At 40.9% G+C, this 18498-nt stretch overlaps 1 protein-coding gene across 2 annotated transcripts in view; it reads right to left on the reverse strand.

Moving 5' to 3' along the window:
* LOC147015502 (A disintegrin and metalloproteinase with thrombospondin motifs 17-like) overlaps window positions 1–18498 on the reverse strand; it is a 359529-nt gene that overhangs the window by 108514 nt on the left and 232517 nt on the right. For both annotated transcript variants that reach the window (XM_085850288.1, XM_085850287.1), the window contains exons 17-20: window positions 17885–18005; window positions 12710–12781; window positions 7493–7573; window positions 3328–3485 (exon numbers count right to left, since the gene is read on the reverse strand). In XM_085850288.1, the coding sequence (XP_085706414.1) occupies window positions 3328–3485; window positions 7493–7573; window positions 12710–12781; window positions 17885–18005 (432 nt within the window). The remainder of the gene's footprint in view (window positions 1–3327; window positions 3486–7492; window positions 7574–12709; window positions 12782–17884; window positions 18006–18498) is intronic.

An 18498-nucleotide genomic window follows, 5' to 3' on the forward strand; every position in this document is an offset into this window, starting at 1 on the left:
TGGTACTCTGTGGACACAAGGTTACCTAAGACAACTTATCACAATCTTCACATCAAAAGGAAACCAAACAACACATCCTCCACTGATATTACTGCATTTTGAAGGTAGGAAACGATATTGTTGACTTAAAAAAAAAAAAACTGATTCTGACTCTCCTTCAGCCTTACACAGACAAAACTATTCTCTTGAAACATTTTGATTATTGTGAGATTGTATTTGATTCATAAAAAGTTAAAATACTGTGCATGAAAACTAAATGTTTAAGCATGTAAATTTGTTTCGCATGATCAATTTCGTTTTGTTGCTGCAAATACATCAAGCAGACTTTGTCTTGAAAGGCCTGCTGCGAATGTTTGCTTATAGCTACTTTAGCTCTCCGATAATGCCTTTGTCATAGAAGAGTTTTAATGATATAAGTGCAAGAGTTTTCAAGACCAACAGACATGAGATTAAAATGGCTATTTCAGCAATTAGTGGTTTGTTAAGCATTCATTGACCTTTACTAAGTTTTGACGATTTGAACATTGAAACATTAAAGCCATATTCTGTTGAAAAGGGAATGCGGCTTACTAAATATCATTGAGAAATAATACGTTTTTGTTTTCTCAAATTATTGCAATAAATTTCAAAAATAATTACCATTTCCATTTTTTTCTTGCTTGCAATGTTATTAATGAATATTGTGGGACTGCTGTCTAGTGTGAGTGTGATTACTGACGTTAAGATTCATTGTGTTTCACAGGTATGGTTTCACAGAGCACTCAGACGTCACAGAGCACAGGGTCGAAATTCGTATGAGAGTGAACGCACAACACACATCAAGGGGGGCACGAGACAAGAGGGGCGGGAGTGGAAAGGACAAAACAGTGGGGAACAGAGACACTGTTTGCTTCGGAGGAATCTTGTCTGCTTCAACTTGTTTGTGGATGTTTAAAGAAGTCACAATATTTTTTTCGTAAAAACTAAAGTTTCATCATCTGCATAGCTGTGCCTCAGTAATAATGCAACTGATTAAAAATTTTTTTTTTTTGAATTCCAGATTAAACAATCCCAGATTGATCATAAATAAAATTTAGAGTGACAAATTCCAACTTCAAGGAAACAAATAAATAAATATCACAGTAAAAAAATGAAAATTCACAATTCACAGCTCTTTTTTCATTTAATATGATAAAATCTGGTTTCATTCATCACATTTATTGGAAGCAATTTTTATTTCTTATTACTTGCCATCTGCAAAACGCTGAAAAACCTCGATGTAAATGGTTGGTGCCAAATGCTTCGTAACATTCACAACACAGCTTTGTCAATGCCTAACATCACGAAAGTCCACCGTCCAAAATATTTCAGACGTAGCGCACTTGCCTTTGAGCTGTGTAGTCTGGGTTAGATTTTTATTTTTTTTTGTATACCTTGTCGAAACTCGTATGAGAGCTAACACACAACGCACATCAAGGGGGGCATGAGACAAGAGGGGTGGGAGTAGAGAGGACAAAACAGTGGGGAACAGAAACATTAGGAGATCTGTGGAAGGGAGAAGGATGAGGCGGTGAATGGGGAACATGGGGTATACAAGATGGACATTACAGGGACTTTGAGGAAGGAAAGCAGAGAATTTGAAGGAGGTGGGTTTGGGGTGGATTAATGGGGGTAGAAAAGATCGAGGATTTGGATGGGGGATAATAAGAGGTGGTGGTGAACAGCTGTTTTTAAGGCCTGGAGGGAAGAATGGGATTGAACAGAGTAAGGGAGTTTATTCCAAAGGAGGGGAAGAAAGAGGAATGAAAGAGTGAAGATGAGCAGTGATTCATGACTTTGGTAGTTTTACCAGAAGGGGGTTGTTCGCGGACCTTGAGCGCCCTGCGTAAATATGGTGGGAACAAATCGCAGACACAGCAGGGTGGGGGGGGGGAGACGGTAGAAGACAGAAAGACCACCCACCTGCCTGTGCTGAGACAGTGAGAGGCCCAAAGACTCAGCCTCATCGCGGAAGATACCAATGATCCGAAATACCTTGGTTTCCACAGAGTGAAGCCGAGAAAGGTGAGAGGCAGGAGCACCAGCCTGGAGGGGAGAGCAGTACTCCATCAGGCTGTGGCCGAAAGCTTTGTATGTGGTTAGGAGCTCAGGTGGGCCAAGGAAGGACTTTACACGACGGAGGATTCCGAGTTGGCGACTGCTTTTGGAGGCGAGGTTTGAAATGTGGCTTTCCCAGGAAAGGTCATGTCAGATAGTGAGACCCACAAGCTTGAAATAAAGGACTTCTTCCAGAGGATTGTTGAGAAAGTGGATGGGGGGGTTTTCCAAACAGTCTTTTCAGAGAGACATAGTGAGAGTGTGATTCTCGACCTGACTGGAAATTGGTGCTTCATCGGCAAGGGATTTCATCCAAAGGTATCCCATCTCTTGCGTAGATATTCAACCAGGGTTCCACATGGCTGGTGGATGTAAAAAAATCCACAATGTATTTTGACGAATGATCGGCATGTTCTTGCCAATAGCCAAGCCAAGTTCCAAATTCCTGCCTTTGTGAGCAGGGTCACTGCATCAGTGGCACAGATGTGCCTCAGTAATGAGGGTCATAATTGAATCCTGGTCCAATATGCATTCACTAACAATCTATCCATCCATTGGGACCATACTCTGTGCAGAGCATTGGTGCTGCAGTCTCCTTGGCTATTGGGCGCAATCCTGGACAGGTCACCACTCCAACACAGGATATCAGCAAGCTGGCACTTATTTTGCCAACCACCCTAACCATTAAGCCGACACCAGGCATACTAACGATGACAACTTAACAAAAGATGTGTTTGCAATGCCATGTTCATGATGCACTAGTTTTATTGTCTTTAAGAAGGAGATGCAACGTCTCATGTAATTGGACAGATGTGATGTAAACACAGAGGGAGGGTCGGGATAAGAAGCAACAGTGTCGCCAAGCAATCGCTGTGCAAACATGGAAACTGGCTCAATGCCAAACAATTTATGTTTAATTCAACAGTGAGCATGCAAATACAATTCCATTGTCACTGAAAGTTTTGTTTTGCTGGCTGGAATTCAGCCCCATTCTTCTGAAAACTCCAAAACACCACCTCTCCTCCCCCCTTGCCCCCAATTTCCTCATTCTATGAGATTATTCTAAAATCCTGACAATTGCTCTGATATATTGGCATTTAAAGCTAAGTATTACCTCCATCTCTTGTTAGAGATCAAAAGCTAGTGATAACCAAAAACACCCCAAGCATATTAAACCTCGACAACATTTGCAAAGCTATTATCTTGTATTTACAGGAGGCTTAGGAAGCATCTTTTCCATTGAAAAGTTACCATGACGTGCAGAGGTGATGTTATTGGTCCCTTGGCAGTGAGTTTTTCCCACATCCCTCTCCGGCTGTAGTGTACCATAGTCCCTGCGACATCATAATCACCAGAATGTTGGACTCGCCACTGGTCATTGATGAAGTTCTTGTGCTGGTCTTTTACAGCTGTTAATGTCAAAAATCAAACATTATCATACATAATAAACCTCGGAGCAGTTAACATCAGAGAGCTCAGAAATTCCTGCGATGCTAATAAATTAATCATGTTGTAATAATTAAATTATCACAAAATAATACTGTTGTGTACAGCTTTTGACATAATTGTTGAGGACTTGGATGCAAGTCTCACTGGACGCCTTGTTCTATATACGAGGAGACAATGCATAACGACAGGTTCAAATTACCATGGTAACTCAATCAGTATGCTCTGTGATTGTCATATTCATATACCATGTGATTACATCCATCGAGCTTTCTTTTTAAATCAACTTTGGTGGGTGTCAGAAACCAGAAAGACATGTTTGTGTCTTACCTGTATGTATTTGTCACTGTTATACTTTGACAGATGGCATCCTAACCAAAGTCTAAACTCGCATCTGGATTTGTTAAAAGGTTGATTAGACTAGTCATTGAGACATGTAGTAAAGAATCAACATCGCTTGTGATTGCAATGGCTCCACTGAGATGACGAACACTTCAAGATGTGCAACAACAGAAGGGACATTAATCCAGCCAGTACAAGCCTGATTTAGGTTCCATTCGTCATTTGCAAAATATTCAAGAATAATTCCTTCAGAAGTCATTCCTCATTTACACTCCCCCCCCCCACCCTGCCCCTCCTCCTCCCACCCCCTTCCCCTTGCCCTCCTCCCTTTTCATGAGCATCATTACTCTGAATCAAGAGCCTGTATTTATTCTGTACTAGCAAATACAACTCGCCAGAGAATATTAGGGGGGGAGAAAGAGGGAGAGGAGGGAGGGAGGACAAAGGGGAGGGAGGGAGGACTGAGGGGAGGTGGAGAGGGAGAGATTGAGAGGGGTCGGAGAGAGGGATAGGGGTGGTTGGGAGAGGGGTGGGATAGGGGTCAGAGAGGCAGAAGGTTAAGAGAGGGAGAGGGGAGAGGGAAGGGGGGGAATGCGGAGGGGGAGAGAAGAAGGGGGAGGATTCCAGCAGATGTGACGCCCCGTTTAACGTCCTTCCGAGAGACGGCACATACATTGATGACAGTTTACAACTGGGTTCGGGATTCAAACCCAGGCTTCACAGCTTAAAGCAAGCATGCATGCCTCTCGGCTATCCTGCCATGATGTTAACGAAACATTTCATTTTTTTATTTATTTGTGTTTATCCATGCAGAAGTGACAGGTCATATAATTAAATAATATCGTACGAAAAGGGAAACGTGGTGTAAAATCAAATTGCGCATTTTCTGTGATCCAACCATTGCCCGATAAACCGCAGAACAATGCAGGCCAATGCAGGTGAGAGGCCCTTGAACATTGTTCAAATCTATTGATGTACAGAGTTCATTGGCAGTGCAAGTATTGTAGAGCACTAGCGAAATGGCTTAAGCACTCCACTGAAATGGTTGATAAGGACCGGCTGACTTGCCACACAATTAGCAATCACTGAACCATCATATTAAACACACCCTCCCAGAGATGCCCAAAATATGAAATATGCCCAAATTGGACAAATGAACACTTTTTTTAGCAGTTGAAACTGCTGCTAAGTTCAACTCTGGAGTGGAAATTTTGTACTTCGGCTTAGTTTAAGAGATTCTCGAAGTTATGGCATGTGCGCAAATGAAATAAAGCCATGAACGCTGCCATCTCTGGGTGTTTGTAAGCATTACAATGTATCCAGCAATTTGTATCAATCCAGCGATTGGTATGAACAGACATTCGATAATACGAGTGAGGAAAGTGAAAAAAAGAAAAACTTTATCATGAAGAGATCATTGTGGCCTGTTGCAAGTCAGGGATTGGTTGAGCAGGTCAAAAAAAAATGGCGGCTTCAGACCCCAGCGAGGTATTCCAGGTTGTGCCTTAAGACCCCATAGAGAGTGAGGTGGTCAAGGATCGCCTGATGAAGGACATAATTAAATAAGGCCATTAATTATCTTCAAAAGTGATGTTTTAATTATCCCAAACATCCAATTTTCAATCTTGCGCCTCCTTGGAGTTTTCCTAGTATGCTTGCAAAGTTCCAGGCTGCTAGGTTTTATAGTTTTGGAGTTATGGAGGAGGGACACACCCTAACTAAGTGACTGACGCTCACTAACATTTATTAGCAGAGATGCAAAATAGTATAATTATTGTTTTCCTACTCTACCCTCCTCTCACATCATTCACATTTCCAACTCACTCTACTCCCCCAAACCTCCTCTCTTTTATTGTCAATCCTTTATATGTTCTTCTCAATTTAGTTGACATTTCACCTCAACCCTCTGTATACAAAAAAAACAACAAACCCAGAAGACTTTGAATATCAAATTATGCTCGATCCCAATTGGCTATTTGCAAAATAGCCAAGTGGGATGATGACTCATTGCTGATGACTCCACCCTCTGCCGTTCCATCTGTCATCCCTCAGACCGCAAGCAGCAGCTTCTTCGCTCACTGCAGATCTGGAGAAAATTACAAACTGGTCCAACACGTGGAACATGTCTTTAAATCCTGACAAATCTCACACTCTCACTATGTCTTTCCAAAAGGACCATTTGCAACCCCCCCCCCCCCACCCATCTACTTTCTCAACAATCTGCTAGGAGAAGTCCTTTCATTCAAGCTTCTGGGTCTTATTATCGGCCAGGATATTTCCTGGGAAAGCCACATTTCCAACCTGGCCTCCAAAGCCAGTCGCAGACTGGGAATCCTCCGTCGTGCAAAGTCCTTCCTCGGCCCACCTGAGCTCCTGACCACATACAAAGCTTTCGTCCACAGCCTGATGGAGAACTGCTCTCCCCTCTGGGCTGGTGCTCCTGCCTCTCACCTTTCTTGGCTTCACTCTGTGGAAACCAAGGCATTTAGGATCATTGGTATCTCCCGCGTTGAGGCTGAGTCTTTGGGCCTCTCACTAACTCGCCGCAGGCAGGTCGGTGGTCTTTCTGTCTTTTACCATCTCCTCTCCGGTCTCGCCCCCCCCCCCCGCTCTCTCTCTGCGATATGTCCTCCCACCCCAAATTTCCACAAGGTGCTCAAGGTCCCCCAGACCCCCCTTCTGGTAAAACTATGAAAATCACGAATCACTACTCACCTTCACTGTTTTATTCCTCTTTTTTCCTGCCTTTGGAATAAACTCCCACACTCTGTCCAATCCCATTCTTCCCTCCAGGCCTTCAAAACAGCAATTCACCACCACCTATCGTCCCCCATCCAAATCCACGATCTTTTCTACCCCCATTAATCCACCCCAAACCCACCTCCTTCAAATTTCCTGCTTTCCTTCCTGAAAGTCCCTGTAATGTCCATCTTATATACCCTGTGTTCTCCACCCCATCCCTCTCCCTTCCACAGATCTCCTCATGTCTCTGTTCCCCACTGTTTTGTCCTTCCCATTCTCGCCCCTCTTGTCTCATGCCCTCCTTGCTGTGCGTTGTGTGTTTGCTCTCATATGAGCCTTGACAATGTATACAAAAAAAAAAATCTGAATGAATGAACTGAGAAGCATTTTTATAAATCACGTATTAATGGATTCGTCAGTTAATTAAATAACTTAATTGAAAAGTGCTATTCTCTAAGATGAATTTTAGGTCAGTGGGCTTTTGTACAATACTTGCAGAGATCTCATACATCATTCAACACTTTAACCAAGCTTCAGGAATATTGAGTCTCCAATGTTCTGCATTGGAAGTGAACCCATGTCATGTACAGCAGATTTAATTTGGTTCAATGACAAAGGACATTGAGAAACAACACAAATTGATGACAAAATGTTCAACAAAGCACATTCGAGGCGACCAAACATTGTGGGCAGAATGGAGGAGATTATCTTTCATTGTATATACGTGTATGTGTCCGTTTAAGTGATAGACAATAGTGTTAAATGCATGAAAATGAAAATTGTAAACATAACAATTATATCTGAACTGAGTAAGAGTAATACGTATTAATTATATGGCAAGCATACAGCCTTGTATACACATGTTTCTGCTGTGTGCGAGTTGTACCGAGGAAGCTATGTGCTGGCTTGTCTTCAACAAGACGGATTCGGCGGGCAGTTGCTGGAATCACAAGTGCTTCCACATAGCCTGCAAGTGACAATAACAATTATCTATTGTAACTTCGTTCTCACAAGTTCTGCATTATTGTGTAAAAACAGTATCAAGTATCCCTTTAATATATGAATTTTTTTTGTACTTTTTCAATATAATATTGAGGCTCATGAAGGAGCAGAATGACAAGCGGCAAAACAGACAAAATGGGGCAAAAGAAAAACAGTAGAATGACAACCAAGGAATTGTCCACAGCACTGCAACAAGAGAGAATTGTAAAAGCACAAGAACAGGGTCTCAGAGGGTGGAGGAAAGCTCAGTTGTGGAATTGGAAGACCATGAGGTCAAGGTAAGTAGCATACTGGAGATCCTGTTTGGAATAGCCTGTGACAAAAGACTTGGGAAACAGTTCCACCGGTGAGAAAAGTGGGATCCGCACGATGGAGGTGAGTGTTGAGTTCAGACTCGGGAGAGTAATACATAAAGGGTTTCTAGCAGGACTCAGGTGACCTTGAGGTGCAGCGGCTAATCAGAGAGAGGAGTAAAACCAGATTTGAACCAGTAAAAAAAAAAAAGAACAACCACCAAATTACCTATGGTGAGCATGAAGCAGACACTGAGACTCAACATTGTGATGCAATATTCCAATAACGTAGAAGGCCTTAAATTTCAAGGCCTCAAGAGGGGTGGGGACAAGATGGGAAGCATCATCACAAGTCCAGAGAGGGGAACCATATTCCAAGACACTCCAAATTAAGCCTTGCAGATATGATCTGACCAAGATAGGTTACAGCTGATTATATATATATATATATATTTTTTTTTTAATATAATATATATATATATATATATATATATATATATATATATATATATATATATATATATATATATATATATATATATATATATATATATATATATATATATATATATATATATATATATATATATATTGAGCCTGGTGTTGGCGCAGTGGTTAGGGCAGCAGCTTGGGATCCAACAGGTCCTGAGTTCAAGCCCCGTTGGGCCACTGAATTAATACACCAGGGGGTTGACTCAGCCTGTCATCCTTCCGAGGTCGGCGAAATGAGGACCAGTATACTGGGCCGGTGTATACCCCGGTTAAAATAGGTGTACCATATCCCTGTGTCGTAAGAGGCGACCAGGGTTGCGTCAGGAAGGGCATCCGGCGTAAAACATGTGCCAAATCACTATGCGGATCATACAGATGATCCGCTGTGGCGACCCCTAATGGGAGCAGCCGAAAGAAGAAGAAGAAGATATATATATATATATATATATATATATATATATATATATATATATATATATATATATATATATTTATATTATATTAATATTTCGACACGCCCCTTTTTTGTTCCACCATCAGATTTTTATTACTGTATGAAATGAAACAAGCTTTGACATATATAGTAATGATATTATTGTCTGCCTTAAGAGGCGCCTCATAATTCATTTGATGATTATGGTAGTTTAACAGTTCAAAAACTCGATTTGCAAAATGGGAGGAATTATTGCACAAAAAAGAAATAAAAAAAGTTTCCCATTTTTTAGAGGACCACTAAGATGAGTTCGGCTCATAGAATCACGCTCCATTTGGGGAGAAAACAGTTGAGTTCATACCTGACGAATTTGCACTTTCCATGTGCCGTAGTTTCTTCACAAAACCATGACTTTCTGACTAAGTACAAAGTATTTCTTTGCTTTTTTTATACATGGTTGCCGTTTTGAAATTTTCATCGACCAATACCCACTGCCCAGCTGGACCAACTGCCAACAAAGTATCGCCCGGTCAGTTACGGTTAAACCCAAAATCATGATCATCGTTTTAGTGTGGAGGTGAGTACTGACAGTGTACTTGGGTCTTTTCCGAGTTGGTGCGGGATTGAGCACGTGCACATAAAAATCTGGCAACCCAACTTGAATTGAACAACAATGGCCGCTTGATCCTTGAAATTTGAACCGACAGAAATAGCCTTCGAGCCTTCAGTGCTTCAGTGAGCCTTGAGTCTACCGCTCCGTAAAAGTACTTCTTCAACCGTCTCACAAGTAAGAGTTCGATCGTGATGGCAGATGCCAATAATAACAAGGAAGATGAAGACTCCTCAAGTCACTCCTCTGATGAAAATTCTGTTGCAAGCATCCCCCCAAGTCCAAGCCCAAGCCTTGATCCCAACAGTGATATTGAACATCCTCATAAATCAATGGATAAAAATCATATAATATATTGTTTAAAATACATTCATGCTATCTGTCTTTTACCATATGTTGCCAGTGACGCCCGTCGAAGACGGGCACCTTTACTAGTGTATATATATATATATATATATATATATATATATATATATATATATATATATATATATATATATATATATACATACATACATACATACATACATACATACATACATACATACATACATACATATATATATATATATATATATATATATATATATATATATTGTATTTTCTGTATCTATGTCTGTCCAGCGATAGGATCAGCCCCTCCAGTCGTAACCCCATCATATTGCATACCGTTGGAATCTTCTTGGCAAATGGAAATGCAAGAAAACATTTCCAAATCTAGAGGGTAAGGGGTTCAGAGTGGGGGGCAGACCCCAATTCTCTCTAAGTAAATGTGTATCGGATAGCACCACCCGGTGGTAGGCAGTATTAGAAATCATCATCTTAATGATGTCACCAAGCTCACAATTCTGGCACCCAACAACCAGACTCAAAATGTCTATCCGGAGGCACTGCAGTATTCATTATTGTGTAGTATTGCATTACTGTATCATATTATTGCCTGTTTTGCTTGTTATTTCATGTTAAATATTGTATTAATATATTTCATTATTATAATAATAATAATAATTATTATTATTATTATTATAGTATTTCCTGTTAAATTATATGTGATGAATTTATTGGAATTATACATAGTACGTGGCTCTCTTTATCTAAACTCTAAATTCCTTCCGCACAAGGTGTGGGTACCACTGCTAGTGTCATATATATATATATATATATATATATATATATATATATATATATATATATATATATATATATATATATATATATATATATATATATATATATAGGATATAATGGAGTTGGAATTGCCTGAGAGAGCCTCACACAGAGTCATCACAATTGCTAGTACGGTAAACTGGCACAAAATCAATACATTGATACAGAAAGGGACACGGATCCAGAAATAAATTCCAGAGAGAATGTTGAGGTGAGGGAGGTGGGGGGGGGGGAATGGCAGGACAGGGATTATGGGAAAGGGAGCTTCTGATGTTGATTGCAACACTGCCAACAGCACAAGCATTGCTTGTGTCAAAACAGTAGAAGGAAATTTCACTCCTGTCCAAAGGAAGCAGTTCAGTTTGGCATTTTTAATATGAAATAAGAAAAGTCTAGAAATGAGTGAAACCCATTAAAATTACCCTTTAGAATCCTTTAGAATTACCCCTGAGAACCCATTAGAACTACCCTTTAGAACCCTTCTTCAGAATCCTTTAGAATTACCCTTTAGAACCATCCAGGCTAATCCCCGCTTTTGCAGGGAAAATGACCTTAAAATACTTGTTGTGTTGTTGTTTAGAACCATCCATCTATCGGTGTTTGGTGAAACACCTGTGTTGCCTGATGTTGGCTTAATGGTTAGGAGTAGTGGGACTTGGGATCCCAGGATCCTGAGTTCAATTCCCACTTGGCTGTTGAATTAATACCAGGTGGGGTTGACTCTGCCTGTCATCCTTCTGAGGTTGGCAAAATGAGTGCCAGCATGCTGGTATCCTGTGTTATACTGGAGTGGCGACCTGTCCAGGACTGTGCCCAATAGCAAAGGAGACTACTTAGGCAGCACCGACACTCTGCACAGAGCATCAGTGCTGCCAAAGCAGTCTCTCCCAGGCTATTGGGCACAATCCTGGGCGGGTCACCACTCTGACACAGGATACTCAAATGACTCAATAATCCCAGCAAGCTGGTACTCACTTTGCTGAACTCAGAAGGATGACAGGTTGAGTCAAAGTTGAGTCAAACCCACCTGGTGTTAATTCAGCATCCACCAGGGCGTGAACTCAGGACCCAAAGATCCTAAACCAGTCACACTAACCACCAAGCCAACACCACATTAAAATTTCGATAATTTTCATTATTACTATTTTTCATTTATATATTTTTTTGGAGGGGAGGGGGTAGACAAGGTTGTCAGCTGAGGAATTAACAAATACCGACAATACATTCGTCTTTTCATGAGACCCTCACACAAGATAAATTGGTTAACAGAAGACTTGCATTCTTAGTCCAGTCTAAATGGGAATATAATAAGAGTGACATGTAGGCTTAGCTATGACATTTTTCTGACAGACAAAAAAAATATTATTCATCAGATAAGTGTTTCCAGTGCCATTGAATGATAGAAAGGAAGAGTAACAACTCTCTTATCTTGAGGTCTGCTGATCGATGGAGTACATTGTCTGGTTTATCTTAATAAAATAAATTGCTCAAGGGCAATCAATCGTCATGAACCATGAACCAATGCAGTGGCTGAAGTACCTTTGGAGAATTTGGCTAAACTTGCTTAGGGCTTAATTTAAAGCAAAGGTGAACAGGTGCCCGGTGATAGAACAAATGCATCCTAAACAGTCACTAACATTTCCAAGAGTTTTGGGATAAACACCTTATGAAATTGTGTTCACAAGGAGGAAACCACCAAATCAATAGACTTTCAGAAAACATCCTCAGAAAATGTTGTCCATCCATCCATCCATCCATTGGGACCAGACTGTGCAGAGCATTGGTGTTGCCTAAGCAGTCTCCTTGGCTATTGGGCACAATCCTGGAGGGTTGCCACTCCGACACGGGATACCAGCAAGCTAGCACTCATTTTGCCGACCTCATTAGGATGACAGGCAGAGTCAACCCCACCTGGTATTAATTCAACAGCCAGCATGATTTGAACTCAGGATCCTAGGATCCCAAGCCCACCACCCTAACCATTAAGCCAACACCAAGAATAAAATGTTGTCACTGTGTGCAAATCATCTGTTCATGAATGTTCTGAATGAATGAATGGATGTGCCATGGTGGAACATAAGACGTAAGTTCCTTCGATGTACTTACAGAAGTAACATTTTGTTGGCAGCCTGGCTTTAGACAAGCTGCAGATGGAAACTTTCTTGCAGTGACTGCTTGCTGGAGGGAATATAACAGCAATAATTACATCAGGAAGTCCAGATACAGCACAAACTGGAATTCCTTTGTTCATTTTAAGTGTTATAACATGACCCTGTGACAAATATGTTACAATCACAACAGGTTTGGGAGGTGTGGACATTAATTACCTTCGCCACCAAAAGTGGATTCGAGGTTATGTTTTCACCCCTGTTTGTCTGTCTGTTTGTTTGTTTTGTTTGCGAGCTTGATATCTCAAACGTTTCAGGACGGAATTGGACGAAACTTGGTGGACAGCTTTGGTGTGTGAGAAGGACGAATTGATTCGATTTTGATGAAGATCTGGATCTGGATCCAATGTTTTTTTTGTTTTGTTTTTTAAAGTGATTCTTCACCACTGAGAGATAGGGTGAAACAATATATAGCTTGATATTAAAAAAAGTTGTGGATGGGTTATGACAAAACTTGGTAATTGAGTTGGGTAGGTGAAAAGAACAAGCCAGTTCGATTTTGGTTTAGGTCCGGATTCAGATCCGACCTATCAGTGGGATACAAAAGATAAACTGTTCAGCCTGGCGGAGGTACGTGTTCTACCGAGTGTCGTGCTAGTTGTTTATGAAGTGAATACTTCAGAAGCCAAACAAATGCAAATTTCAGGGTTATTATTACTTCTGCATTATTACAGTGCATCTTCAGTTTCATAATTTGAATTTCTTGCTTCCTTTGCTACTTTTTTGTTGTAACACAGCTGTAAAACTTGAAGTGGATTTGACAATTTGTGAATGATTAATCTAAAATAAAAGTCATGAATGTGGAACATAGAGGAACTCAACTCAGACAACAAAAAAGGTACATCAAACTGTATCGTGATCTTTATATACAAATCTCTTGTATTTTAACATTTCCTTTATCTAAAACTCTGGAACAGCAGATTTTTAAATATGTATATATATATATATATATATATATATATATATATATATATATATATATATATATATATATATATATATATATATATATATATATATATATATATATATATATATATATACACCCCATTGTGACGTACACATAGTTTAACATGTTTTTTTTTTCTTCATGTAGCCTTGTCAGGCAACTTAAATAACTGTAATTCAATTCCCAGCCCAACAAAAAAACTGCCATCTCGGTGCTTTACTGGCAGTGCGCCTTCCTCAAGGGGGCGGGAGGGGACAGAGTGTCAAACCAGCTGTCCTAACTGTGAGCATTCACTGGTGGAATTTCATGGCACCTTTCGAAAATAGTATGTTATTGTGTGTCATTACCCTGGACAAGTTCTAAACTCCGAGCCTGATTTACGTGGGTACTGCATCAGCTGCATTGCTACAGACCCCAGAAATGATGCAACGATGCAATTAAATGGTGCATACACATGATGATGAATAAGAATGTATATAATATGGCAGCAGGGTACATGTGTATACATTATCTGCAATCCAAACGAACTGGCAGCAACAATTTTGTGATATAATTTAATTTAATTTCAAACAGCAAAATTGAGGAATCTCAGACATCTGCTATTAAAATTGACAAGAAATGATTATAATTTTATGAACTAATTTTTATGAAATTATTTTTCTTATCATATTATTATGGAATAAATATGCACATTTATTTTTAATAGTTAAGTGCTAAATCACCAGCATGAAGTAAGTTTGCAGGTGGCAAATGGATTAGTCAAGACAATTTGTCTCTCATTCTGAATTTGGAATTATATGGTCTCATTATCCGGAATTATGAATTTTGCAATATTTTGAGGCAGATGTGCACACAGCCACTCTCTCTCTCGATGTTTCCACTTCAGGATGCATTTACAACTTAATGATGGCATATTTAATGAAATGTGAAAAGCTGTTCCAGAATCCCAGCCATTAACACCCAGTGTACAGCTACAGTAAATCTTCCAAATAAAACGGTCATCAGAATAATGGATTGAGAATGTGGATATTCAGCTTTTACATTTGGTGACCAAATGATAATTTACAAAAATATTTTCAATGAGCACAATTTCATTTGAAAACGTAGGTTTTGGAGTATGAGATTGCTGTGAAATTGACAACATTTCAATTGAGAATGGATACCAGTTGATGCAATTTTGATAGGAAGCTGGTCATACGTAGGCTCTGGAAAACACTGCTAACCGGAACATCAATCAACCTACATCAGCTTTACAAGCCCATCGTTGGCAAATCGCCACATGTGGAAATACTTTCCGTTGTGGAAAGGAATCAATCCATGGACGCGTTTCTGGCTCTCTGACTCATTTATATTAAGAGGTGCCATTATTATTTTTTTAAGGTTAAAAAAAACATTACAACAAGGCTAAGCATGTGTACTTCAGCCCAAGGCCATATTAGACAGTGGAACAAACCTCATCCAACTAATGTACACGCACCTTTCACCATAATGCTGAAGCATATGGTCAAACAATAACTATTATTTAATGTGAAGTGTGGTGTCTGTCTGTGCGTTTGCATGCTTGCTTGTTCGGCTGTCGCCCATTTCAGGTGGCCGCTTCCCTTGCTGTGAAAGCTCAACATTTAACTCGAAGAAATGGATGATATGGAATGAGATACATTTTAAATGTAGAAATACAACATGGAATCGCAGTTTGTTTATTAACGGTGTGTTGATACGACCTGGGCTGAAAGGATGACCCGAAGGTATGCACACTCACCTGTCTACCCTGGGTTTCAATCTCAGCCTAGCTATAAACTGTCATCCTGTTGTTTCACAGATGGGGTGAATCATCAGTGTGTGTGTGTGTGTGTGTGTGTGTGTGTGTGTGTGTGTGTGTGTGTGTGTGTGTGTGTGTGTGTGTGTGTGTGTGTGTGTGTGTGTGTGTGTGTGTCGTCTCTCCAATGGACATTAAACTGGGCGCCCCGTCCACCGACATTGGTTAATGGACATTGAAGATCCCAGTGTCCTTCACGAAGAGTGGGTGAACCATCTGCGGCACGTGGCCAAATTAGAAATTCCTGTCTGAACTACTGCTGGGAAGGCAATGGCAAACCATCCAGTATAACGCTTCCTCAGAAAGCTGCTTCGACAGCACCATCACTCTGTGATAGAGTCAGAGAATTGTCAGAAATTATTTTTAAAAACCATGTCAGTGTTGCTAATAACAGTAGCCTATCCTGAAAGTCTTTGCACAAAGGTTGCAATGATAATCATTTAATTAAAGAAAAACCTCCATTTAGCATTGTTTTTTTGTTGTGACCTGAAATGAAGTTTAATAATAAACGTCAAAGAGGTCTAAAATAAGCATAAATGTAATTATTGGTGGACTCGATGACATGATTTGTTAGGGTTAGAGCAGCCGTTCCAAAAGGATAGAGCATAGACATATAGAGGGGGAGGGAGAGGGGAGGGAGAGGAGAGGGAGAGGGGAGGGAGAGGAGAGGGAGAGGGGAGGGAGAGGAGAGGGAGAGGGGAGGGAGAGGGGAGGGGAGGGAGAGGGCAGGTAGAGGGGAGGGAGGGGAGGGAGAGGGGAGGGAAGGAGAGGGGAGGAAGAGGGGAGGGTGGGAGAGGGGAGGGAGAGGGGAGGGTGGGAGAGGGGAGGGAGAGGGAGGGAGAGGGGAGGGAGAGGGAGGGAGAGGGGAGCAGAGGAAAAGGGTATGGAGAGGGGAGGGTGGGAGAGGGGAGGGAGAGGGAGGGAGAGGGGAGGGAGAGGGAGGGAGAGGGGAGCAGAGGAAAAGGGTATGGAGATGGGAGGAGAGGGGAGGGAGGGAGAGGAGAGGAAGAGTGGAGGGAGGGAAAGGGGACGGAGAGGGAAAGGGGAGGGAGAAGGAAAGGGGACGGAGAGGGAAAGGGGAGGGAAAGGGGAGGGAGAGGGGAGGGAGAAGAGAGGGAGCAGGGAGAGGAGAGGGGGGAGGGGAGGGGAGAGGGAGAGGGGAGGGAGTTTTTTTACCTTTGTAATGTCCATGAAATAATTTAACTTAAACTTTTCCTGCCACTGGGGATGGATACTTCTGCTTGCTTTTCCCGCCATTGGGGATGGCTACTCTTCCTAGTAAACATATAAATTGTAGTCCCCAAGGCCAGAATACATGGTCATATGATAAAAAAAAAATCTCTTTTGGGCCCACTGGCTGATACCTCTGTTGAAAGGTGCCTTTTTTTTTTCTTTCTTTCGGAAAAAGTGAAATTTGGCCCCCAATACCAAAGTATTCAATCAAACAAAGCTTTTCAAACTGTTATACATTCATATTGGCCCTCATGTCACAGGCCATGCATGGTCATACAAAAACGCACACATCCAAGCCTACAGGGCCAGATTCATGATCATACCATCAGCATTTAGGGAACACTGTGCAAAGTGTATTCACCCCTCACCCCTGCCCCCCTCCAGGAGATGAGATGCAGACCATCCTGTGAGGGAGTATTTTTATACAACTAATAACTCTTAACTGAAATGGTGACCATGAACAACTATGCCACACTAGCAGTTGCTGTAAGGATCATGACCAACAGGGGGTGCCTGTCACACATTCATCCACTTTATTTAGCGACTCATTGCCAATTTGTAAGATCTCTAAATTGAAGCTGGGCTGAAATATATCAAAACCAGGGAGATAAAACGCATCTGTAGATTGATTGTTTTCCTCAAGGGTTGGGCTGGAATTAATGTAGGATGACTGATGCTGCGGTTAGCAGTGTAGTATGGGAACAAAAGTAACAGCCCAATGAGGAAGGCAATTTGTAAGTTGTGAACAAAGCTGCAATGGTTGTGACTGAATGAATATCCATAATTCATGAGAGGGCAGACAAACAAACCACTTTAATTCTCAAGATATTAATGTCAGTAAACAATAAACACTCAAAGCTAACCGAAAAAAAGTATTGATTGGTACAGATAATTAATCAGCATGTTTTGGTGAATGCCAAAGTGTCGGACTGCATTTGATCCAGAGGATTTTGGATTTGCCAATGCCAACAAAGCCATGCTAAGTCACTGTGGAACATTGTTTTCCTTTCCTCGTAACAGCATCAAATTCAGAGATGCTGGATTAGTGTGTCTGAGCTGGGAGCCATCTCAAACACACCGTGGGATTATCAGATGCACAGCCTGAAAATTCATACCTGAGCTTCTGTCGTGGTTGAAGATACCTTTTACGACCTTACACCACCTCCCCTCTCCTCCACATGTACCGCAACGATCCTCCTTTGCTGAAGAACCGACAATGCCATCACAGCCAACAATCTGTAAAAAATGGTGCAGATAATTCCTGGTGTTATGATATTTGCAAACAAAACGGATGTTGGATCAAATTCTTATTCCGAGAAGCAATCCTTTTCGAACATTCTCCAATATTAATATTCTGAAAGGAAATGTATGCACAGCATTTGAATTAAGATACAAATTGATCCTCAAATTATCAATCCTGTAAACACCTTCCCAGAAGTAATTTTTTGACACTAAGAAAAAAAATTCTAACTTGAATAACTAATGTATCAGAAAATCAACAAGATGTTCATTGGGGTATGCTCATCGCCATGGCATGTTAGGAGAGGATGACATTTTGGGCGTTAAACCCTTCATCATTGCAAAAGACCTATTTCCTCTGATGAAGTATTAATGCCCCAAACACCAGCTTCTCCTTTCCTCCCATGGTGGTTTCCATACTGCAATCAATGCTCAGTTTATTTTATCGATTGTTATTCCTGTCGGCGTAGATTGACATAAGCCTTATTGA

Source organism: Eptatretus burgeri, chromosome 12, assembly GCF_056783735.1.
Source record: "Eptatretus burgeri isolate ZD-2024b chromosome 12, Ebu_testis_v1, whole genome shotgun sequence".
In the NCBI taxonomy this organism is placed as follows: domain Eukaryota; kingdom Metazoa; phylum Chordata; class Myxini; order Myxiniformes; family Myxinidae; genus Eptatretus; species Eptatretus burgeri.